This window comes from Pristis pectinata, chromosome 3, assembly GCF_009764475.1.
Source record: "Pristis pectinata isolate sPriPec2 chromosome 3, sPriPec2.1.pri, whole genome shotgun sequence".
Taxonomy (NCBI): Eukaryota; Metazoa; Chordata; class Chondrichthyes; order Rhinopristiformes; family Pristidae; genus Pristis; species Pristis pectinata.
Genome location: NC_067407.1, coordinates 48,951,959 through 48,977,992, shown reverse-complemented (window position 1 = coordinate 48,977,992; position 26,034 = coordinate 48,951,959). Strand labels below are relative to the sequence as shown.

Below are 26,034 nucleotides of genomic sequence, written 5' to 3'. Positions count from 1 at the left end.
TGGATAGGGTTGAGGGGTGTCAGACCTTTGCTTTGGGCATGGGGAGTGGGAGCACAGGGAATACCTGGTGCTATGGTTATGGGGAATAGGGATGGAAGAATTAGACCTGTGCTGTAGTCTTGAAGGGAGGACGATGAGGATTGCATCCAATGGTGCATTTGGGGATCAGCAGCATGAGAAGGAAGCTGAATTGGGGGTGGTGCAGAGAAGTATTGGATATGTGCCTTTGCTTTTAGGGAAAACAATCAGAGCAATAGTCCCACAAACCCAGATTGTGACTGTGGATCGCAGCTACAAGGACCAAGGTCTTCAGGGATCAGCAGTGATGTGTCCTTCATGATGGTAGGCATCATGGGTTTGGGAGAGTAGCACGTAACTACGTTGCATTTTACATTTTGTAGATGGTACAAACAGTAGCCATAGTGTGCTGGTGATGAAAAGAATGTTTAAGATAGATGACAAGCTAGTGGGCTGCTTTGTCCTGGAAGGTGTCACATTTCTTGCTTGTAGTTGGAGTTACACTCGTCCAAGTGGCAGGGAGAGTTCCATCACACCCTTGATTTGTGCCTTGTATATGGTTATGAAGGTGAGTTACTCACTGCAGGATGCATAGCCTTTACTTGCTCTTGTAGTCACAATATATGGCTAGTCCAATTAAGTTTCTGAAAACCCAAGAATGTTGAATGTAGAGGGCAATTGGAATGTCATTGAATATTAAGAGTAATTTGTTAAGAGTTTGTTGGAGATGGTTACTGTCTGCTTCACGTTACTTGCCATTATCAGCTTAAGTGTGAATGCATTTAAGATTTGTTGTGTGCAGGTATGGCTGCTTCATTTTCTGAGGAGATGTGATTGGAATTCAACATTGTGCAATTATCAGGATCAGGTGATCAGGGGGTCAGGTTTCAGGAACTGAACTTCTGTTTCTCCCGCTTTAGGTAACTTGCTCTTTTTCTATCAGAACTGACGATTTCTGACTGTCATCCATCTGTTAATTTGGCTGTTTTTCTGTTTCTACTAGTATAGCCTGGCCTGCTAGGTACATTCCACAACACTGTTGATCTGGAAACCGCTCTTCTTTTTCACAGGCCTCATATGGTCTCACTCTATCAGAGGTATTCCCTTAGCTCTCCCTCTTCCTCATTTGCCTTCTCTGCATCTGAAAGTAAATTGCTTTCTCTTTTTCCCAGTTCCAACAAAGGGTCTCAGACTTGAAAGATTAAGTTCGTTCCACTTTCCATGGATGCTGCCTGATCTGCTGACTGTTTCCAGCTTTTTTTGTTTTTATTACAATACTTCTAGCATTTTGATTCGCAGTTTTTCAGCCCCGCAGAGAGAGAGAGAGAGTGAGTGTGTGTGTTCAGGATGATCATGTCAAGAGGAAGATGGTGGTTAATAAGACCATGTCTAAAGTACATGTATACAGTTTGTGAATATAATTATTTATTCCAACACAAATCCATGTGTGTCTTTCTGTTTTTCATCATCAAAACAAAGGTTTCATGCAATGCAGCTCCCAAATTTTTGGGGGGAAATTTGGGATAAAAATGGCTTTTACGTGGATTACCAACCCCTGCTCTAGTCCATTTAAAATTACACTATTTGCATGTTTTTTAAAAATTCCTCCTTTTTAATGGAGGATATGCAGATGAAGAACTTGAGTAAAGGGTGGGTTTGTAGTTTTTTTAAATGGGTGATTAATTCCAGTCTAAAGGACACAAAAAGTCACATTTTTGTCACCTTAAGCTTTTACTGTGGCTTTCAGCTGAGAGTTAAGCAAGTGACCTTGGGAGAGACCCAATTTGTAAATGAATTTGGGAAGCCCATTACTGTGACATGATTTTAGTCCAGATGCTTAAAAATGTGGCCCCGAAAGCAATGTGACCTTTGTAGCGTAGGGCTTTAAAGGATGATGTTGGTACAAGTCTGGTAGCTGATTGGTGAACATCTTTCCTGACAAATTTCTGCTTTGTAATCAATCAGCTCTTGGTGTGTTTATTTTCAGTGGGGGAAGAAGTCAGATAAGTATTTCTGGTCTATTCTATTCCTATTGTGCAGAACTGGTGGTAAGGTAATGAAAACATAAACAAGAAAATGACAGATTGTATAAAATTCAGCAGTTAATACAGTAAGGATGGCAGGACAGATTGCAGTGGTCTGTGTGGAGATCCTGGATGCCAATGGGATCCAGGTCAAACAGACCTGCAGGAAGAAGTGTGGAGGAGCTTCGGCTTAATATTTAGCCACAAATATTGTGACAAATTAGGGAAAGGTAAAGTTGTCTGGATGCTTTGTACCAGGAGACAGTCAGACCTCATGAGAAAGAGTCTTCTGATTTAGTTGGCAGTCAGAGTGTGACTGTAAGGGAAACAGGGGGTGGGGACCCAAAGAGCAAGAGTCTCCACCTTTGTAATTGTCCAACGGATTTGACGTTCTTTCAATTTGTTTGGATGAGAGGGCTGCAGGATGAGTTAACTAACCATAACACTATAGTAGTGGAAGCTATTCATGTGAGGGGAGCAAACAAGAATGTAATAGTTGGGGAAAGTACATTGAGGGGAATTGATAATTTATTTGCAGCAAAGAGGCCATATTGTCTGTTTGGTGCCAGGAATTGAGATACAACAATGGAGAATGATGTAGAAAATGTTCATCTTGGCAGGGAAAAATAATCTTCTAATGAAAGGAGATTACAGTGCCAAGATAACAAGGTATCCTGGATCACGTAGTAAGCAAGTAATTAGGAAAGTTAATTTTTTTGGGGTTGTCTTTGGAACCCTCTTCCTCAAAAGGTGGTGCAAGTTGTGAGAATATTTTTTTAATGTTAAGGTATGTGGATTCTTGATAAGCAAAGTGGTGAAAGGTTATTGCAGGTAGACTGTAATGCAGAATGGAGTTTACATTCAGGTCAGGCTTAAGGGGCCAGGCCTGTTATTTCATCCATGTGTCAGCTGCATGGAGCAGAAACAGCCAAGACCAGTACCTTTAGAGCAGATAATTGAGGTGCTGTGACCATCACAGCAGGAGGAACTATGCACAGTATCTGCAGAAGTCTAAGTTTGACACATTCTGTATAATTATAATTACCATGAGATATTTCAATTATGTACTTAAGATTCAACTGCAGATTACTTTTTTAAAAAAAACTATACAGCTTCATCTCATCATTGCCTTCACAATCCTAAGTGTTGTCAAAGCACCATCATTTTCTAATGACAATGCATCTTCATTCACCAGTCAATTGTATGTTTTATTTTATACCTCATTGTGGGAAGACACATGATAAATTGCATAATAAAAAATAAACAGGGACCTTTTAATATACAGAAACAAAGCACTCACAAAGCAACAATGTTCTTCATAACTCTTAATAAAAAAAAGTTGCCATGAGCTTTCTAACATCAAAGCAAAAACATTAAATTACTCGTGGAAATAGGTTCATTAGTGTGATATCAACTTTAGATAGGAATTTTAAGTAATCACTTAAGAAATTGAAGAAAGTAGAGAATTCATAAGAGTTGCCTGGGGAAAGGGGGCGAGGTGCAGAGGAGAAAGAGGAACTGAAACAGGAATATCGGGCCAACAGGGCATGGAAGAGTTGGCTGAGACCAGAGATGTTTTGGGGACAAGAAAATTTTAGAATTGATCTGATCTGCTTTAAGAAAATTATAACGTGGAAAGTAAGTGATTCAACCTTGGTGCTTAGCAACCTGATAAGTAGCAGAAAAAAGTGCAGCAATTAATAGGATGAATCAAGTGGAAGGTTTATTGTGGTGCTGCTGAGATTGGGGATCAAACTCCATCTGCCATCATTTGCGTTGGGAATCACAGGTGAAAAGCAATGCAAAGCCCAACCACAAGCATTCCCTCAGTTCATTCAATGAACAACAATGTAATGAATTCCTGTTGAACTGGAAAAGTACATTAGTTTTTAGACACTTCCCATGACCAGGGTTTTTAAATTATATAACATATGCATTTGTATACATCTTTCATGACCAAAAACACACATCTTTAGCAAATTAAGCATCTGTTGTATTATTGTACCAGTACTGTTGGGAATGTAACAGCCAATTTGCTCAAGATCCAACCAACACCCATGAGGTAATAACCAAGGTGCATTGTTACATTGGTTAAGATACAAGAAGCCAAGGAACCAGACAATGTGTTCAGTAGGGCATTTAAGAATCGATCTGGTACAGCATAGTCCCTCGAAAAAGATTTGAACTTGCACATGTTGTCGTTGAAATATATTCTATTCTTCCCACGTCAGTGGCACAATTGCGACCACTAACAAAAAGCAACATCAACAAAACCATCACTTTTAAGAATTTTTGAAGTGTGTGTGCAGAAATAAACTGGAAGTGTAAGTGAGCAAAAAGATTTTCATGTCAAGCACTTCCAGAGGAAGCACACCAATTCTCAGATCAAATTTGTGCTTGCTGCTTTGCAAGTAATTTTTGGGTGGGAGCTAGCAGCAGCTTTCATTTCTGTGGAGGTGGGAAGATGTCTGTAGTTATCTCAGTAGCTAGTTGCTAGGTCATAGTTTAGATATCAGTAAAACAGGAAATAAAAATGTTGATCCTTATAAATTTGGGCTGCTTCATTGATCTTTTTCAAAGAGGTCTCTGAAAGTGGCAGAGGATCCTTAATCATATTTAAGTTGATCCAATGCTAACTTCAATCTGCTAATAGAACAGGTGAAAATGAGAACCAGTGCAGAAACATAAAATGCTATACATTGCCCCAAGGAAACAGGCAAAACATATCAAATTCTACACCATCTGCTGAAAGTGGTCCACAGCAAGTGGCAGATTGCTAGATGAACTCCACCACCTAATGTAAATTTGAGTCAATCCTCTAAAAAGACAGCACTTGTTTAAAAAAAAATCTTTATGCATAAAATGAATACCCAGCCTCTACCCTATCTTTCTTGTAAATATGACAAACCACTATTGCATCTGAAACATTGGTGAATTGGGAGGAAGGGTGAAACTTGCACAATATGAAAAAGGTAATTTTGTAATCAAAGGTTAAATACAAACTAAATATTGAGCATAATTGTGTGGTTTGCTTGCATCTTATAAGAGCTTCAAATACAGCTCAAATGATTCTGGAATGAACAAGGTCCACAGCAGAAATATATGCATAACACTTGTGTTTGCAGTATCAGGAACGCTGCCTAATATTTAAAGGAAATAAAAGACTCAAGAGAAACCAGCTTGTGTTAAGAAGTTGTCAAGACACTATTTTCTACATTTGTTCTTTTGTGTTTCTTTGGGAGTTTAAGCAATATTTCATTTCCTTTATTTTATCTATCCAGGGATTCAATATTTCTTGAAATGGACAAGGATGTGTACATATGGCCAATCCCAGTTTTTGCAGAGCTTAAAAAAAAATTAGTGTTTGGAAGTGCCATTATGTTCTCCCTTTTTCTACATTACAAATTGTGCTATTTCCTTAATGTTAACATTCCAAACTCATTTTTCCCCTGGACAATTCTCAAGTCATTGAACTGACTCATTACAGCCAATAAAAGGAATATTAATGCACATACTAAACAATGGCTGTAGTTTGCTTCTTTTAAAAAAAGCACATGGTATTAAACAAGAAATTATAAATGAGACAATGACACTCAAGACTAATCCTCCAATTAAATTATATGCTGAAGAGGAATATGAAATTGTTGATATCAGGCAGCTTCAAGGCAACAACAGAAAATTGCTGCTTTAAGGATGCAGTTTACCACATACACCTGGCTAATGAACTTTAAGTTACTAATCCACAATCCATTCAACAAGTCAGTTATTGCCTCGATATGAAAACCCTCCAGTATGATAAAATTAATTTGTAAAAGTTTCAACAGATAAGCTGCTCATCTTTATATTCATCCCTCCTCAACTACACCCCAATTACTCAAGGAGAGAAAACATTAGTGTTTTCTGCATGTGTGGAATACACTTCAGTGCTGACCTCTGAAATTAAAATTCCCTATCAGTATCCTGGTTCTCAGATGACTAAAAGCATCATCTGGAATATCCATTTTTTTTTAAAAACACTGCAGTGTTTGGAATAGTCTTTTTACATAAAAAATAATTTGGCCTTATATTTTTTGAAGTAGCCTCTGTAGACTGTACATCACACAAAGCAAGCAACATTTTTATGTATTTTTGAATGAAGTACATTCACTGGTCATTCCAACCTGTTCTCATCTCATCAATATCTCCCTTTTTGCAATCTGCAAAAACATCAGGCTAGAGAATGTGGATCATTTACTATTTTGTAGATTCATTAATTATTTACATGAAAGACTCTAAAACAATTTGTTAACACTGCAGTAGTAGACATATTGAAACTAAAATAATCTTTGGGCTCATCTTTGAAATCCTGACAAACACCCATTATGAACTAGAATAGATTGAGGCCCTGCTTTTAATTTTATTCCATTAATGCTGATTGATTTTGATACATTGGGTCAACTTTTAAAAAAAGCCCCAAATTGAACACTTTAAAAAAAACACCAAGCAAAGTTTACCAACTTTATAATGAAAATTTTAAATGTACCACTATAACTTCACTTGACCCAAATGAATTCAAGGGACCAAGAACAAACTGCTTCAGCCATTAAACTCCCTACTTCTTATAATATAATATTCAAAAAACACAAAATGCATTGAAGTACTCCTCCAGTAACTGAAATGTATACTTGCTTTATAAAAATGTATCGTAAGCTTGAAAATACTACTTTCAATGCAAAGCCAAAAAAAAAGCTGTTCAAAATGTTCTATAATTTTTTTTGTTACAAAGATTATCAATTAAACAAGATAGAAGCCAAAATCACAAGACCTAAAATATGTCTTGCAAGTAATTCACTGCACAAGGAAACACTAGACCTGATTGCATCTTCTTAACTCGCATGCTGAAATCTGGTATAAGATTAGAAATGCTGGCTCAGGATTTAGGTTTGTTTTGTGTTTAGCTACCCCCTATAGAATATCTGCACAAATGCCAGGGAAACCCAATGTAATTTCCATCTTATAAAGATCGTATCACCCACCTTTTTCATCAAAGATGTGTAAGGTCTCACATTAAATAAATAGAAAACCAGTACAATATAGCTGAGTTTGGGAAAATCTACTTTAGGGGATGGATATGTCAGACACAAGTGTTATCAGTGTATTAACACAAGTTTTTAAGTACCGGCAGTTTATTGCCCATCATACAAAATGAACCAACATGGCAGTTGTGCCAATGATTAAAACTCTCAACATATGTACATAGTATACTTGCAAAAACATTATTTCAACCAAAAACAAATCCTGTATCATCTACATTGTACAGAATAAAATTGGTCTTGAATTACAATGGTAAATTGAACAGCTGGTTACCAAAGGCACTTCCTACAAACAGGAAATATCATCTGCAGGCTACAGGAATTCGAAGACATGTGTTTATCCTAGCCATGGCATAATTTAAAAAAATGTTCAAAAGCAAAACAATTTAATCACTGTACAATTAGAGATTTGATTTTCAGTCATCATCAGTGGTATTGCCTTGTAACCACCCTTCTGCATTGCTTTTGTTCTCTCTTTCTGCACTGAGACTTCTGTGGCTTGGCTTGCTTGAATGGTCCTTACCATCACTGTGACTTTGTTTGTGAGATCGTTCTTTGCTTCGACTGCGCTTGTGAGCTCTCTCTTTACTATGGCTACACTGTTTCTTTAGTCGTTCACTGTCATTCTCATCAGTCCTTTCTCTGCTAATGCTTCTTTTGTTTGATTTCTCTTTGTGTTCATTTCGATGTTTAGATTTTTCTTTGCTTTTGCTCCTGCTGCGTTTGCTGACATGACCTCTGCCAGGACTACTACTCCGATGTCTTTTCTCTCTGCTCCTACTTCTACTATGCTTTTTATCTTTTTTTGAATCCTTTTTATCATCTTTGTGTCTTCTTTCATCTTTTTCTCTCCTCTCTTCCTTACGTTTTCTCTCTTCTGTCTTTGATCGGCTTCGTTTATCTCGGTCCCTAGATCTCTCTGATTCTTTCTCAACATTTCTCTCCCTATCTCTGTCACTTACCCTTTCTTTGTCATAATCTTTGTCTCTCCTCCTGCTTCTTTCATTTTCCTTCTCCCTCTCTTTATCTCTATCTTTTTTATCATTCCTTTTATCCCTGCTTCGACTTCTGTGCCGATCTCGGCTTCTGCTTCGCCTGCGGTCCATGCCTCTGTCTGTGCTTCTAGACTTATGTCTGTCCTTCTCACTCCTCTCTCTGTCTTTAACCTGCTCGCGTTCTCTTTTCTGCCGTTCTCTCTCTCTTTCTAATTCCTTATCAAAACCAAATGAACCATGGCCCTCTCTATGACGACTTCTGCTTCTAGACCGCCTGGGAGATTTACGTGGACTAAGAGATCTTCGTGGTGACCTGAAAGACAAAATAAAAAATAACGTTCTAAAGGCTGTGTAAGACCAATTTAAATGTATGTTGGGATTTTCAAGTAATTCATAATTCGTACCTTGAGTGTCTACGTTCTGAAAGACGTTCTTGATCTTCCATTGCATCTTTCCCATCTTTTTTGGCAATTTTCCTGGGGCGAGTTTTGAGATATTGATCCAGATTCTTTTGAACTGGAACTGGAATTCTTGGGAATAAAGTAGAGAACCATTCCAGTTTAGTAAGGAAAGAACGAATCATTTCTCCTATAGTCATGACACACCCTCCTCCAGCCTTTACATCTAGTTCCTGAAAAACACAATAAAAATAAACCATTGGTAAAACTGCTCTTTCTCAACCTTCACACTTGCATCAGTATGTGAAATATTCAAGGTACCCCAGTGTTAAATATAGTGCACTATTCTTAACGTAACCTAATTATTTTCTAGTGAAGTTCTAACTGCAAAAATTTCAAGCCTATCATAAAATTTATGTTGAGGCCTGTAATAAAATGGTTGAAAAATTCTGAATGCCTGTTAGACATTCTGTAAAACCAATACACCTTATGTAAATATTCTGTACATAATGATAAAAAGGTGTAATCTCTTTTGGAACCCAACCCCTCAATGTGATGTAAAGGTGTATTTTAATTGTCCTGTTTGGAAAAAATCTCCCATAGCTAAATCTCTATGAAACCAGGCACACTTTCTAAATTACTTAGTTTTTCAGCAATGCAAATTGACCTACATACTTTGTAGCTACAAAGTTTATAGTTAAATTTGAAAGCTGTTGGCAAGCCACTATTTTTTCCCTTGCATGTTGTCATCTTTGCTGCATTTAATTTAATTTTGAAGCAATAGCAAACCAACTGCCATGAAGCAGTGAGATATCAATTAACATTCAATATAATATATTTTGAAACTGTATAGTCCACAATGACCATCATCTTCGGAAAAGGGTCATTACCGCATGATTGCTTCCTTGCCATGCCCTCTCACAGCTCAGGACATGTTAGTCAGCTATTGTCAGTTTCCAACCTACAGTGCAAGCACACAGGAAAATCAGATTTCATTAGGCTAGAAAAATAAAAAAGACATTCTAAACATAAAATAAGCGCTTGCACTCACACACATTAATCAATAGTGCTGCTCAGCTACATTTCCAAATTCACCTGCTGCCCAATGAAGATCTAAAGAAGAAAACAGGGCAATTAGCTTAAATGCCAGCAGTCTCAGAGCTTCATTAAACTCAGGCTCAGATCTAAAATTTTGATGAAGGCATTTGTAATCACAGGCAGACTGCGGCTTTTGTTCCAACGGTGTACCTAATACTATCAATTCATTGTGGCGGGGCGGGGGTGGGGTGGGGAAGAAATCAGAATTTTCGATATATTGCAGTTACCTTTTGATATGAACGGGTGCGCTTTAAAGTGTCTATGGTAGGGATAGGAAAATGGCACTAAATTCATAAAAGTGCCCAAGTTTACAGCTAGAGAAGTGGAACCAATATTTACACCTGTGTACCCAGCATTTCTTCACCACTAAAAAATGATCAACAGCCACTCTAGCGTTCTCCCTGACACCACCACCGCCTTCAAAAAGTTTGAATTTTAGAATGACTATATAGATGGATACATTAAACATGGGTTTAACCTGCATCTATAAAAAGATGGCTATTTTCACAGGTAGGAACCACTTTGGTGCAGATCTTAAACACACTACTTTCCACATCGTGAGCTAAGAAATTTTATTCAAATAAAAGCAGAGAAATCCCTCAAACCCATTCTCTCCCCTCCCCCCACAAAAGTCCTAGAAAAACATCATAGCAGAAAAAAACATCCATCTATGGTCCACCTACAGCCAACCCTGCACTCCTCCCCCCCCCCCCCCCCCCGAGGGGTTGCATTCTTCAAAAACCACCCACATCACAATTTTTTATTAATGCGACCTCATTTTCCCATTGATTCCCATGTTTCAAGTGGAGATGCATCCCTATGGGATGTTTTTCTATCATATTGATGACAAGGTGATGATAGTAATGACAAAGTGACCCACAGCTAAGGCCAACATTAAAACTGGGGGGGGGGGGGGGGGGGGGGGGAGGGAACAAGGCTCATGTGAAACAACAAATTTGCCAATTTTGATTTTTACTCATTCAATATTGTGGGGCAATAAGATTTTTCAGATATGATGTCATCACGTTGATTAGGTAGGCAGTCACAGTCGAGTACCTCCTTTGCTGTGCTCTCTCCAGCCTAAGGACAAGTGAACAGTCATCTGAGTGCAGCGTTGCTGCAATCTTCATCTGCAAGGCATTTTCTCTGACGTGCATGGGTCATTGATTCGGTAACGGTTTAGGGAATGGGGATATCAGGAAAAGGGATGGGATTCAAGGTTCAGGGCTCGTGGGGAAAGTTGGTGTAGAAGAGTTCAAGGGGTAATGGATTAAAGTGTGGTGACTTCGTGGAAGTGGAGGAAAGGCCGAGGGATTACTTTAAGGAGCTGGCCATGGCTACTGTGATTCCCCCCAATGCAGCATGTCAGAGAAAATGCCTTGCAGACGAAGAGCAGGTGATACGTGGATGCATACACGCCTTGGGGTAAAATAACAAATTGCAGAAGATCTTGAATACAATGATAAATTAGCTTGCCAAATACCTTTTATTATCAACAAATGTGCCATGCTTTCCTATTCATTGTAATTGGAAAGGCTCGGCTAGACTGCAATCGGTGTCCGATTTTCCCTCTCACGTGGTATAGATAGAGCCTCTTGCAAAGCTCAGGAGGGATCAAGAAATGATAAGAGCTATTAACTTAGTTATGACAGGTCAGAGAAGCTACTACATTTACATTGGCAAAGTGTAAATTTCAAGTAGATAGGATTAACAAATTTAATGAATGAATTGTATTCTGGCCAGATAGATAAATGAGTTAGGCAAGTTAAGGAAGACTGTCAAAAAAGTATGCAGCAGCTTAAAGAATTCACACTAATCATGAGCAGATAACCTATCTAACTGAAGAATTACCTTTGACCAGGATCCCCTTGCTCTTTATAAAATATCACAGTTTATTTTACACCCACCAAAGAGGAAAGACAGATCCTCAGCTTCATACTTCATTCTAAGGGCTGCACCTCCAACAGTAGCCTGAAAATGCTGTAACATTGCCAAGATTTCACGCTCAAGTTGAATGAGAACACAATCTTTCAGATATTTGACTCAATGGCAAGGGTACTACTAGCAAGCCGTGGCTGGTTGTTAACAAAGTATTTTTCTCAGTCATCAAACTCGGAATGAGTGCAAATTTGCTCCAAGTAATCTGAAATTAATTGTCGAGTTCCCGTGGGTAATGAACACCTTTAAATAAAACCCACAGCAAGGTTACCAATCACTGTGGTTACCAAATATCTCTTTGTATTTGAGTAAATGCCAGAGTGGAAAAAGGTAGGGCGACAACATGCCTAGTAACACGAAGTCAGGACAGCCTTAATAGATCTACTGCTCTTTACTTGTCACTTTTTTTTGTTCTAAAGATCATAATAAAATGGGTGGTGACTACATTGTAATACATTTTAGTGTAACACTATAATTATCTTAAAGTATAAGCTAATAAGTATACCTCCAATGGTAATCAATATTTTAAAATTCTAAATTTAAAGAGAACCTAAAATTCATAGTTCCATGAAATTTAAAGTGGAAGGAGCAGCTTGGTTTCTGATGTGCACCATATTATGTCAGCCCTACAGCATCTTGGACTTGAATTTGTATCTCAGTACAGCAGACTGGGCAAATCCAAGGACAGCCTGGTAATCGAAGCAAAATGAGTAGCCAATTCAACCAAAGTACTTCAAGTCACAGCATCTAATGTGATGTGACCAAAATATGGGCGGCACGGTAGCATAGCAGTTAGCTCGACGCTAGTACAGCGCCAGCGATCGGGGTTCGATTCCCGTCGCTGTCTGTAAGGAGTTTGTACGTTCTCCCGTGTCTGCATGGGTTTCCTCCCACATTTTAAAAGACGTATGGGTAGGTTAATATGGGGTTTAAAATGGGCAGCGCGGACTCGTTGGGCCAGAAGGGCCTGTTACGACACTGTAAATAAAAACAAATAACAACTGTGCATAATTACTGATGGGAATAAAACAGATTTAGAACATAGAACAATTACAGCATAATTCAGGCCCTTTGGCCCACAAAGATTTAATACATCACTCCTAAAAAAACAAATAATTATACTTACAAAAGCTGTGATTCAATAAGAAAAAAAATCTTTAAAATTAATTTAAAAAAACAACTTTATAATCATTCTTCTACAGCGCAACAGTATCAACGAATACTACAATCCTTCCCAACATACCTCTTCATCATCTAAAAAAGGTTCATACCAATCCCACAGGTCAGCTGGGGGTTGTGTGTACCTGCAAAATAAAGTTACAAATATTCAAGGTTATAAGTATGCAGTAATACGGTTTATTTGCACATATTAAATGTTTCACATTGTAATTTTGATCTCTGTATCTGAGCTATGTTTGTCTTGACAGAGATCTCCAATTTACAGCTAACCGACATCAATCTCTTTACAATTCTACCAACAGAACTGACAAATTCAGTTATGCAAGAAATTGTGAAATTGGATGTATATACTGTCCGTTATATTTTTCTTTATGCTCGATATCAGTGGGAGAGTGACATGAATTGGTTGCTATACTTAATTGTGCAAAAGTGCGCTTTAAAAATTATTTTCCTTTTGACAGAACCAGTTCAAAATACCCCAAATTAACACACTCAACTTCAGATTGTAATATCTAGATCCTACTTTTGGCACGTCTGATGAACTGATACCTCACTTGGAAAAGCACAAGCAAGTTGTGCATACAAATGATTTTTATGGCACAAATTTTTTTTTTAAAAAAACAGAAATTTGTTTGGAATGCCATTTGGCAAAGTGGGTTGTTCTAGTTTTGGCAGTCAACAGGTGTTATAATTCATTTAGCACAGTCTACTGCCTGACATCTTGATGCAAATGTAGATTTAAAATGCCTACTGCATAGTATATTGGACTTATGCTCATTAAGTTTCTTTGAATGAGGATTGAAGGTATCAGCATTCCTGGATTCTACAGGATTGATTTCATGATCCCTTTAAATATCATGAAATGGACCATGAAAGGTTATGTATTTCAAATGCCACAAATTAATGGTAGATTGATCAAAAGTAATCTTATTATAACTGGCCAAAGAAATGCAAATTTAAATAGTCTACGCAATGTCTATGTTTTAATGGCTGATTACAACCAAACTACAGACATACCGAATATACATGAATCCTAAACCACGGATGTATGGAGAGTCAGTGTGTGTTATAAGACCCATCACTTGTTTGCGAGTTAACTTCAGGGTAAACAGTTTGTACAGCAGACAAAAGGCAGTTGAAACAATACCTCCTGTTCCAACACCACGAACCTGAAATAATAATTCAAAGAAAATTTTATACAAGTACTCGCACAGGGATTTGTTGTATTATTTTTCCAGACCGCAAATAGGGATTACTGGTGGCGTACAATTTTTACTTTTAACTATAATTTCAACTAAATTCTGCATTTAAGACAGCCTTTTTGCAAACAATCCCTTATTTCTTTGATTTAGTTTGCTGGTTCAAAGAACAGAAGTTTGAAAAAGAAAACAGAGAAGCTATTTTCTAGTAAACAAGCTATGACTAAACAGTTAGTAGAAGGATCTCCATCTTTCTCAAGACTTCATTGCTTTCCCTCCCTTATTAAATTTTACTCTCCACAGAGTATAACCATGCCAAAATCAACAAGAGAAAATGTCAATATGGTAATACTGACATCTTCAGCTTCGAAGCCAGATTGGGAAAGAACTGAACAGAAAGAAATATTTTTACTGGTTGCAATTGTATTTAGTGTTATTTCCCTTGTACATTTGCAAATTTGAAATAAATAATGAAATATTTACAAGCCTTCAACATTTTCTTATTCATATAATCCTTGAATAATTTCACTATCCTCACTATTTCCGTGCTAAAATAGCAGGCTGCCTGTTAAGCAAGAACAGTTCTCAAACAAGTGGTAGTTTACCATTTACCTTAAGCACAGTGAGTGAACCATAAGGACAATATTGTTAAAAATCATTGACGATTTTAAGCAAAATAAAAAGCAGAAACCATACAGGAATATATAGGCAACAGGTTGAATTTGAGCAAATTTAAAGGGTTCTGAAGGCCTACATGTGGTTTCAAGTAGTGTCACAGTAAGATATTCTCTTCGCTTCGAAGAAATATAACCAGCATATTCAGATAAATATAAAGACATATGCTAGCTTTACCAAAAATACAATAATTGAGAATCTATTCCTTTTGAGAAAAATCTCACATCTGTATACAAGTAATAAGATGATGGGCTTTTCAGGAGGATAAAGAGCACATACATCTGACTGGTCCAAGCAAACTCAAGCATCTAATTAGAACAGAAAGTACCATGAGCATTAACTGCACAGTTTACATTAAGCAAATTTACAACTGGCATTATAAAGCTACAATGTAGATCAAAGGAAGAAGAAAATCCATGTTGTATATTTTGCCTGGAAAACTAGATACTAACTCAATGCCAGCAGCAAAATGAACTAATCCAACAAACTATAACGTGCAGCACAGAAACTGAAATTGCATGCAGAGGACTTGGAAGTTTAATCATGAATGTAACACCAGACCAAATTTTATCAACTGCTAAAAAAGTGCCAAGATAAAAGGTGAACATGGTCCAGTGTTGATCCTTATTGGCCTTACAGACACCAAGGAGAGGAAATTTAGCAAAATGAAAAGTAACAAAACAGCAAAGACTAGATATTAGCAAAGCAGGCAGCATCTCTGCAGAGAGAACCAGCCTTTCATCAGAACCAGCCAGTTTGGGAAACACACTGCAAAGTAGAGTTACCTGAAATTATTGAATTCAACATTAAGTTCTAAGGGCTGCAACAAGCAGAGTCAATAAAGGGGAATCTGTAAATGCAGTGTATTTGTATTTCCAGAATGCATTTGACATGGTGCAACATGGTACACAAGATAATAGCTCACAGTATTGGGGGAGGTATAGTAGCATGGATTGAAAACTGGTTGTCACATAGAAGACAAAGCTAGAATAAATGGGTCTTTTTCTGGCCAGAAGAATGCAACTGGTGGAGTGCCCCAAGGATCAATTCTTGGCACTCAATTAGTTACCATCTGCATTAATGATCTGGAGGAGAAAGCAGAGTGAGTGCAAGGTATCTATATTTGGTGATTACATTAAAATAGATGGGAAAGCATGATGTCATGAGGATGTTTAGACTTTGCAACACAATAGATTGGTTAAGTGGGTGAACACATAACAAATTGTGGGAAAGTGCGAGGTCATGCACTGTGGTAAGAGGAATCAAAAGGCAGACGATTAACTAAGTGCAGAGAAATTGCAAATGTCAAGAGGAATCCAGGTATTCTTATGCATAAATGAAATAATTAGCAGGCAGGTGCAACAAACAGCTAGGAAGACAAATTGCACATTGGCCTTTATTCCAAATGTGTTGGGAATTTCAAAACAGGAAGTATTGTTACAAATTGTGCAGGGTGTGGCAAGGCCACATCATAAGTATCGTGCACAGTTTTAGTCCCCTTATTAAAGGGAGTGTTGGGTGTTGGAGTGTTAACTAGTGTTCAAGGCAGTCCAAGAGAGACTCATTTGGCTAATTCCTGTGATGAGAGGATAGTCCAAAAATGAGTGGCTAAAGAAATTGGATCTCTATTCCTCGGAGCTTAGAAGAATGAGAGCAATCTTACTGAAACATACAAGATCTTAAGGGGGCATGGTAGGGTAGTTGTTGATATGTTTCCACTAGTGGGAAAGAAGTTACAGTTACAAGATTAGGGAACAGTCATTTAAAACTGAGGTGCTTTGGAATGTTGTGAAGAATATATCACTGCAGGTATTAAATGGAAAGGTACATAAAATTTGGAAAGATTTGGGAATTCAGGGCAATGGGTAACTGGCACAAAAGAACTCAAATGAACAAAAAATCCTTCTTACAATTAGAATGCATTTCCTGATAGGTAGTTCAGATTTGATGGCAGCCATCAAAAAATGAATAAGTACTTGAAGATATTGCATTGATAAAGAGAAAGCAAGGGACTGCAAAGTCTAGATTGCTTCTCCCGAAAGTAAATGCTTTGGACACAACTGAATCTTCAACTACCCTTTTCCCATTACATACATAACATAAGCAAGTTTAAAAAAAGTTAAAGTTAATTAAAGATGCTTCATTTTAATAAAATGTTATCTAAAATGAAAAGCATGTTATGGACAGACTACATAGTTCACATGTCTTCTTAAATGACTTGTGGGTGCAACTAAAAGTTTGATTGAAAAGGAGAACTATGGCTGCCTGATTAAGGGGTCAACGAAGTTGTTGAAGATATAGAAGAACTTTTGATCCTGATAAAGCTAACAAATATCTTTTTAAAAAATTGTTTTGCATAAGAAATAACAGAAAAAAGGCATGTTCTTAATTTCACAGTCATTAAAAAGTTTTTTTCCCTGCGTGTATAAGTACATGAGAATTTTTCCATTATTTTCCGTTTGCTTTAACTTTTCCATGCTTTACTGCAAGAGTTTGAGAAAATTAAAATCCAGGGCTGGAGTAGATCTCACAGGAGAAATGACAACTTTGGATTTGTTGGAAAAAACCTGCACAGGAAAATGATGTAAACTTCAGAAGAGCTTTACACAAAAGATATGATAATAGACTACTGCAAATTACCCACCTCATTATTTTGGCATAGTTCAGTAGATTCTACATTTTTTCCCTCCAATCACCAGCAAGCTATCTATATCTACATCAATTAAAACCATAATCATTCCGCTAAACAACAGACACTATTTTATCAGAGAAAGCATTAAAGGTGTGAGGGGAAAGCAATGTGAGTTGGGGGGGGGGGGGGGTGGAAGAGGAGCGATATCACATTTTTAAGCGATGACTTAATCACGATTGGGTAAAGAACCAGAGAACAGAAAGGTCATCCGCACTATTGTAAGATTTCTGCTCCTGACTATCAAACTTCAGCATTCCTTTACTACCAGGTTGTGAGCAGTGCAAACCAGCTCAAAATTATGAAGCTCTTAACAGACATCAAAGACATTAGAAGTATATTGACTTGGTTAGACCTTAACTGCCATGATGTTGAAGCCACCTCTGACATTTTTTTTAAGTCTGGTGGGGAGAAAAAAAATAGAACACGCATGTAGATTAAGATTAAAATTGGATTAAGATTAAAAGCAGAATGACTCAATTCAGGCAGCCTCTAGAGAAACAGAGTCAATGCTGTGCCAATGACTTTAAAATCATAACTGGATAAAGTTAGAAATACACGAGTTCTGGAAAGCTCATCCTTGTTTTTCCTCATCGCTAACTTTTTTTCAGTTCTATTGTCATAGATTATCTGCTGATTCCACCCCCCCCCAACAAAAGATAAACATTTACAATTATAAAGAGAGATTAAGAAAATAAATCACGTACTTCTACTTACCCCTCCGCACATGCCTGTCTGGCCTGCAGTCTTCCTGCTCCCTTTTTCCCATGGCTCAATGTGAGTAACCTGTAATGAAATCATCGGAAAGAGATTTGCTTACTTCAGTATAATAGAACAACTTAATTTTGCCATCAGGACAAATAATTTTGCACATATATGAACAAGAACAAAGTTTTATTTGAATCTACACTCGGAATCAAAAGATTGTTTTCCTATATTTATACAATTTAAAATACATTCCAGCACTTTTATTGCAGATTTGGAAGTGGCTTGGGAAAATGATCAAATACTAGCACAACATTAAAAAGAAATCAAATTAAGAGAAAATTTAGAAAGGGTGTACTAATCAACAGTAAGATATATGAAATTATTATATCTATGACTTCGGACATTAAGTTTGTAAACTTTCCAATGTAAGCAAGTTGATCAGTTAATGTGTGATATTTCATCAGTAAAAAGATATTTACAATCCTCCATCATGTTTTTGTATTCAGAGTTGCCTAAAAATAGACAAAAAAATTCATATTTCAATTACACACCCAAACGAAAGTTGGCCCTTGTGAATTTGGTGCCAAGGAGCATTACAGACAAAATTTAAACATGCTACTTCTTCCCCATTGGCATTAAAATGTCATCACAGCACTGCTGCATAGAATAGAACTGCCATTATTTTTAACTTAAAAGTTAACAAATCCTACAAAAATCAGCATCTTTGTCTTCAACAACAATTTTTTTAACCTGAAATCTGTTTATCATATTTGCCTGCAGCTTTAAAAATAATTGCCAAAGAAATGAATATTTCCTTTCAAGTAAGCTGGCAAGAGAGTCAACAGACACAGAACAGACCCAGACAAAATAGCTGCGACACTAGCTCTTAACTTACTTGCATGAAAATGTAGTCCAGTACCTTCGTCCTTGTCTAATCATATTTTCCTACCTTAGAAACTTTGTGGACCATAACAATTATTTGTTGGGATGGTTTATTCTTTCCTCAATTATATTTACAATTAATATTAACTCTCAACATCAATCTGAAGATCAATTATCTGATGTAAATCCATAGTGAACATCATTTCCAGCACATGGATGGGGTCCAAGCTGATTGCAACTGCTTGCCATCCCAAAAGGTCATGTGGTCCAATTTTGGCCACACCCCTGTCAAAAGTCCCCAGTAATCCACAAGACAATCTCAATTCCCTAAAAGCAGTCAACAATTGCACCTGGAAGAATTGGCAGGGACCAGAGAACGAAAACAAGACAATATTCTTCTCCCAGCTTCTTTCCCCCATCCCCCTGGATCCCACCCAATGCCAGGCTCAGTCTGAGCTTCTGGGGTCAAATCCAAATCTCAATATAATTGCATACCATGTAATTGCATCTCAATGTAATACCAATGTACAAATTGTGAAAGATAACTAATGAATATACAAGCTAGCAATAAATTACACTAAATAAAAATATTTATATCCTATGACTATTTCTGAGATGTTGTTTGGTTAGGATGGAAAAGGAAAATCCTGTGATAACAAACTGTTTATCTGCACAATACTCAAGTTACATCACTTTAAATAACATGGGTAGTGCCTGCAATACTTAGTGCATAATCAATAATGAATACCCTAGTTTAAGGATGAACGTAAAGAGGAGATTCAAGATTAAATTGGCAAGCAGTAAACCTGAAGAACTTATACATCAACCAAGAAATTCCATTCAATTATTTTGCAAGTTTGTAAATCAACTATCAAATGTGCAATTTTATCATGGCTTCTCTCCATTAATTTAATAAAAATAAACTCCATCCTCCAAGCCTTCTCTTCCAATCAATTAATTCATGGACAAGCAGCATTTCAATTCCATTTCCCTTACTGTAATCAGTATCTTTTTCTATCCTTGCCTAAAATAAATTCTAATCTTGAAGTCTTTAAACATTCCAATTGCCCCTGCAACCACAATCTTCTAGGCAAGAGATATACAAGATACTGAAAGGAACCGACAAGATAGATGCTGAAAGGCTGTTTGCTCTAGATGAAGAATTTAGATCTTGGGGCATAGGAAAAGGAGGTCAATAATTTAGAGTCGGGGTAAGGACCCATTGCTGTATATAGGAGGCTGTGGATGCTTAGTCTTAAATATATGCAATGCTGAGAATTCAGAACATGAAAGGAATATAGGAATTGAGCAGAAAAGTGAACTTGCAGCAAAGGATTAACCACAATCTTATTCACAGGTTTGGAAAGTCCAAGGGATGTTTTGGCTTACCCCTGTTGATTCTCACGCAAGAGAATTTCATATTTCTAATTCTGTCTTGTGGAGGAGAAACTGCTATCTGTTCCTCTCATTTAGAAAACAGTATTGCTGTCTTATTGGTGTTATTGTTGGGATGCAACAAGTAGTCTGCAAGATTTGATTTACTCAAGGTCCATTTAAAGAATGGAAGCAGCAAACTACAGCAGATTCTCGCAATAAAAAGCGTTATATCGCCAAAAAAATAAAATCAATGAGTGAAGGAATTTGTGAAAATTTTATGTACAATGTCAGTCACATCCAATAGCTTGATTGGCAGAGATTATCCAACCATCTCCACTTTGCCAGGCTATAGCACTATCATTATATACAGCCCAAATCAATTTCTAGTTATTTATCTTGAACCGTAAAGTGCATGACCTCACATACCACCACAATGAACTCCATTTGCCACAGCTTTATCCATATGCTTAATCTATTCTTTTTAAACTTGTGGGTCCAATCTGCATTAATCGATCTTGTAAATTTACTGGTAAACATGGATATACAACTTTTTTTTTTAAAAATGGGACGTAAAATTCTGGAACAGATTCTCTACTTCCCAAATAAATACTAAGCGGACAAAAGGCCATCTCCAATTCAATTTTTGCTAATAATCTGTAGTGCAGCACTATGTCACATTCGATGCAGAAATCGACTGATGTAGAAATAAGTAACACCCAAGGATACTTCCTTCATTACTTTGGAGATATCAACTAAAATTATTGCTCTGATATGATTATGCTACCTCATCAAACTATTATTATTTAACATGGCACCTTATCGCTTCCTGTTAAGCGCTGCTAATCAGAGTAAAGCAGACACCCATCCCATGGAATTCAGAACTTCTGACCATGGTTGAACAGTGCTGTAATGTTCTCAGGAGTCAGTTATTCCTGGCAGAACCCAGATAAATTATTAGTAAGTGCTGCTTTATAGTACTGTCAACTGCCCCTTCCAATATTTTGCTGCTAACAGTAGGGTGATAGCAATTAGCTAGATGGGATTCATCCTACTTTTTTCCCCACACTGGACATACCTGAGCAAGTTCCACTTTGTTGTGTAGATGCCAGTGTTGTAGCTGTGCAGTAACAATTTGGCTGGTGCTTTTGCTAGAGCTGGAGTAGAAATCTTCAGTGTTACAGCTGGGATGTCGTTGACGCCCAACATAACCTTTTCTGTATCCAGTGTGCTCAGCCATAACTTATCATTTGGAAGTGAATAGTATTAGCCGAAGACTGGCTCCTGCAACGTTGGGAATCTCAGGTGGAGGCCAAGATGTATCATCCATTTTGCACTGTAGAGTGTTCTCAACAGTCAATTGATGAGGCAGTGAAAGAAGAGCTTACCATGCTGTCATAGCAACCAATAGAATTTACAAAATAAATTGTTTTTGCTTGTCAGCCCTGCGTATTTCAACTATAAAGAATGACCAAGTGAACACACATTTATATATCTTTCACAACCTCAGAACTTTCCAAAAATGCTTCACAAAGACAACAAAGCAGTTTTGAATTTAGTTACCACAGCAACTAATTTATACATAGCAAATGGCGAGCTACAAAAATAGATGATCTGTTTTGGTAGAGAGCTAAATATCATCCAGGGCATTGGGAGAACTCTGCTCTTTTCAAACAGTCATGCGACTGCTAATGTTGCGCCATTGTTTTTAGAGCAAGGATGAACAACATAATTATAGGCTAATTCCTTCAACTTTGGTGGCAGACAAGTCATTGGAATTTTGGTTAAGTGAATGCTGAACCTTCACTTAGGCAGTGATGAATCAGGGGTGACCACCATGGATTTGTCATTGGCAAGGTTGTGTCTTAAAACTTAACCAAATTCTTTAAGGAGGAGACAAGGAGTAAATGTGAGCAGTGCATTTAATGCAGTCTACATGGATTTAGAATAACTTTTGACAAAGTCACACAAGGCAGGCTGGGCAAATGAGTAAGAATCCATTCAAGTAAGGGATCAAAGGGAGAATTTCCAATTGGATCCAAATGTAATTCAATGATTTGCAACAAAGGGTAATGCTGATTTGTTTTTTTGTGGGCTGTTATAGTTGGGGTTTCGCAGGGCTCAGTATTCAGACCCTTGGTTTTATATATTGATTTTTATCTAAATGCAGTGGCATGATAAAGATGTTTTCAGATGAGACAAAAATTGGTCATCTGATTGACAGTGAAGGGGAAAGTTTTATGGACTGCAGATCTGGTCGCCACTGTGTGCACTGGAGATGGTACAGAGTAGATTCACCTGAATGTTACAGGGCATTTCAGTCATAAGGAGAGATTGGAAAGGCTGGATTTGTTTAGCCTGGAGCAGAGTATACTGATGGGTGACCCAACAGGTAAACACCAAATTACGAGGGGGATAGATAGTGTAGATAGCAAGAATCTTTTTCCCATGGCGAGGGGTGTCTAAAACCAGAATGCATAGGTAGAAGGTGAAAGATGGAATGTTTAGAAGGGAACTGACAGAGGTTGGAATCTGGAAAGCACTGCCAAGATGATGCTGGAGGTCAGAAGTCTCACAACATTTAAGCATGTAGAGAAACACTTGAATCACCATGGCACAGGCGGCTACAGACCAAACGCAGGTGAACTGGACTGGTATAGATAGTTACAATGGAAATAGTGGGCCAAAGGGCCTGTTTCTGTATCGTATGACTCTATGAATCTAAGAATGGTGGGACATGCACTTTAAAAACCAGGACAACAGGCTTTGTTCTGAAGGGTGGCATTAGGCTGGGAAGCTTTCTTCCTCCCACTGGTGCACAGACGATGTATCAAATTTTCAATGATTTTAAGGCCACCTGTGAATGTTGTAGGTTTCACAATTCATCTGAATTACAGCAGCTGACACTTCAATGCAGTACTGAGGGAGTGGTGAAGGGTCGGCGTAAATAATATGCTCAACGCTCTAGATTCATAATTGAACCTATGACCCACTGCATTACCAATGGCAGCCTATAAGTTTACACAGTATACAAATCAAAACACTGAAAAAGAATGTCCACTCATTTCTGAGTTCAAAACTAGATCAGAGAAAAAAATGAAATTGTCCTGTTCACTGGTATTAAGCCTAAAAACGGGGATGATTGGACACCTTTGAAAAAAAATTACTACACGTTTCATAAACATGGAGGGGAAACAAGTTGGAGCACAAAGAATTTCAGGAGATGGGGGAAGTTGGTTGGTCTAGATATCAATAAAAATGATCAATGCCATAGCAGGAACAGAAAGATGAGCATCTTAAAACTGCTTAACCAGAGCACCTGTTGGTCAAGAAATTATGCTGGTTTGAAGGAGAAAGGGAAAGTACTAAAGGAGAGAAATGTTAGCTAAATGGGAGTCAGGAAGGGAAATTAAATGGGGACACAAGAGACTGCAGATGCTGGAGTGGAGGAACTCAGCAGTTCAGGCAGCATCTATGGAGGGAAATAGACAGTCGATGTTTCCGGTCAAGACCCTTCATTTGGAGTGAAATTAAATGGCAAGGTGTTGTAGAAGAAGGGTCAAAGAAGAAGATTATGATGCATAATGGGCATAGTGGAGTAGTGTTTGATTCTTCAGAGGAAGCTTGGCCCTGTGAATTTAGAGATTGGAAGGAAAGGAAACAGCAAAGAAAACTAATCAGACCTCAATTTTAAAACCATTAAAATTCATTGGCAATCCATAGTCAGAATTTATGAGAAGCCCTGTAAGTGAATCCAATTTATTTTTCAACTTGCCGTAGAAACCATATTGAATGGAAATCTCAAATCTATCTCTGCTAGGACTGGGTACAATGTGGTCCCTCATCTGAGCATTGTAACAGCATAAAATGTAGGAGCAATGAGTAAAACAAAGACTTTAGTTTCACTAAATTCACTATGAAGTTTTTGAAAACTAATGAAAACTAAAGTACATCAGATTAAGAATTTCTTCAAAGTTCAATGTGAATTTTGAAATCTAGGCTGTTAGTGAGGGAGATTTAAACATTGTTATCTTTGCTTTGTTGAATCTACCCCATAACAGAAAAGACAATCTCAACATATCACTACATGTCTAATTAAAATTGAAAGTGGATAACGTAATTTTTTTTTCAGGCAATTCCATAATCAACTCCATTCAGCAACAGTGCCATAGCCAGAGTTACAAGAAGAGCTTCCATCAAGTCTGGTGAATCTGTGTAAATAATAAATGGATTTTATACCCTCAATTTTTGTAGGTGACGACGCCACTCACTGCATTTTTCTGAAGAAATCACCCTATCATTGAAACTTGCTCTAGCTTCCATTTCCCCACCTCTAATTCATAGGCTAACAATTTCCTGTCAATAATTTATTACACAGCCCAAACTCAAATATGTCTCAAGAGACAATGAAAACATGAGCAATGTTTTTTGACTCAGTGGCACACTTTTCATATTGTTCATCAGCTAATATTACACCTCAAAGTGAGAATAACTGTTTACAATTTTGCCCATTTAGCTAATATAACTTTTTTTATACTAGCTCAAGGTCACTGCGTGTCCACCAACGTAACATTTTTTCCATTAAAAAGGAAACCAGAATAAAACAGCAGTCTAAGTATCCTTTGCCAGTCATGTAATCTACCTTGATACTATAATTAATTCATTCAAAATGGTAGTTACTGGCTATGCTGAAATTAGACCAGCAATTAGCCGTAAAACCATACTACTTTTTAGTTAGGAGGAGAGGAAATAAGTGTAGATGCAAACATTGCATGCCGTTTTAGTTAGAAGATTATACTAGGATGAAATGGCAGTAAAAAGATTATCATAGACTAATAAACTATACAATAATTTAACCTAGAATAAGGTAATGCATTATTTTTTCTTTGATGCCTAAACCGTAAAAAAGTATCCGACAGAGACAAACTCAAGTCGCAAACCACCTCTGGCAGGAAAAGCCAGTAAAGATCCAATCACCCGGCTTCACTACATACAAAACTTATTTACCGGATTATTCGAAAATCTTTTGAACCAATTTAAAAATTAGAGAACTTTGCCCATTTCCGGAAGAAACCGGATAGAGCGCGCACACACAAAAACAAAACACCTAAATCCTCTTTCTTTGTATTTTTTGGCCCTCTCGGGCCTTGCGCAAGGCCAACGAACATGCTGTGGCCCGATGGAGGAACCCAACGGCATCACGGGTGGCGCCCAATTTCCAGCACAAACACAACCGCCGTTACTGAGGGGGGCCCGAGGCCTACAAATGCCGGGGCGGCCTCTTACCTTGAAATAGATCTCGTCCACGACCTCGTGGTAAGTCTTCAGTTCATACAGTTGCACTTTGAAGTAGGGCGAGGAAAGGATGTTGGTGAGGATGAGTGGGTTGAGGTTCATAGTCTTCTCGTTGCCCCACAACGGCAGTACATTGCCCTGTTTGACGGAGGAGGCCGGTTTGGCGCTTCCCCCGGCCTGTTGCGGCGGCTGTTGTTGCTGGTGGTTCCCAGTGGCCGTTTTGTTAGCCATCTCGCTGTCGCTCACTCCCGCTCACAAGAGAAACGATTTCCACATCAATGCGTGCCGGTCGGTGGGTGGGGAGCACAAGGAACCTTGAAAATCCCGGGTAATTTTTAAACACACATAACTTGTCGCCCGACTGAGATATTAGTAAAAATTAAAACTTGCTTTTTTCTTTTAAAAAATAAACTATTCCGCACGCCTACTCTGCTCTTAACTTATATAAAATACACAAAATGGCGCCCTCTACTTCTTTCCGGTTGACGGA

General features: G+C 37.8%; 2 protein-coding genes across 5 annotated transcripts in view; one reads left to right on the top strand and one right to left on the bottom strand.

Annotated features, from left to right (window-relative positions):
- Positions 1 to 3,192: 3,192 nt before the first annotated feature.
- On the bottom strand, positions 3,193 to 26,025 carry prpf38b (pre-mRNA processing factor 38B). Its single transcript, XM_052010945.1, has 6 exons — positions 25,536 to 26,025; positions 18,003 to 18,071; positions 13,740 to 13,891; positions 12,787 to 12,847; positions 8,514 to 8,740; positions 3,193 to 8,422 (listed from the first exon to the last, which is right to left on the bottom strand). The coding sequence occupies exons 1-6, from the start codon at positions 25,773 to 25,775 to the stop codon at positions 7,531 to 7,533; spliced, it is 1,641 nt and encodes a 546-aa protein (XP_051866905.1). The 5' UTR covers positions 25,776 to 26,025; the 3' UTR covers positions 3,193 to 7,530.
- Positions 25,383 to 26,034, top strand: part of LOC127567833 (UDP-N-acetylglucosamine transporter-like) — a 50,862-nt gene continuing 50,210 nt past the window's right edge. For 2 of the 4 annotated variants that reach the window (XM_052010950.1, XM_052010949.1), the window contains exon 1: positions 25,383 to 25,565. The gene's annotated coding sequence lies outside the window, so the exon portion shown is untranslated. The remainder of the gene's footprint in view (positions 25,566 to 26,034) is intronic. The other 2 variants (XM_052010951.1, XM_052010946.1) reach the window with 1 other exon arrangement.

What these genes read in the sequence shown, in the direction of transcription:
- prpf38b (XM_052010945.1), bottom strand. Translation starts at nt 25,775, where the DNA reads ATGGCTAACAAAACGGCCACTGGGAACCACCAGCAACAACAGCCGCCG. An exon ending in TGGACGAGATCTATTTCAAG is followed by an intron (nt 18,072 to 25,535) that starts GTAAGAGGCCGC and finishes ATTTCATTACAG; the next exon opens with GTTACTCACATTGAGCCATG. An exon ending in AGACAGGCATGTGCGGAGGG is followed by an intron (nt 13,892 to 18,002) that starts GTAAGTAGAAGT and finishes TTATTATTTCAG; the next exon opens with GTTCGTGGTGTTGGAACAGG.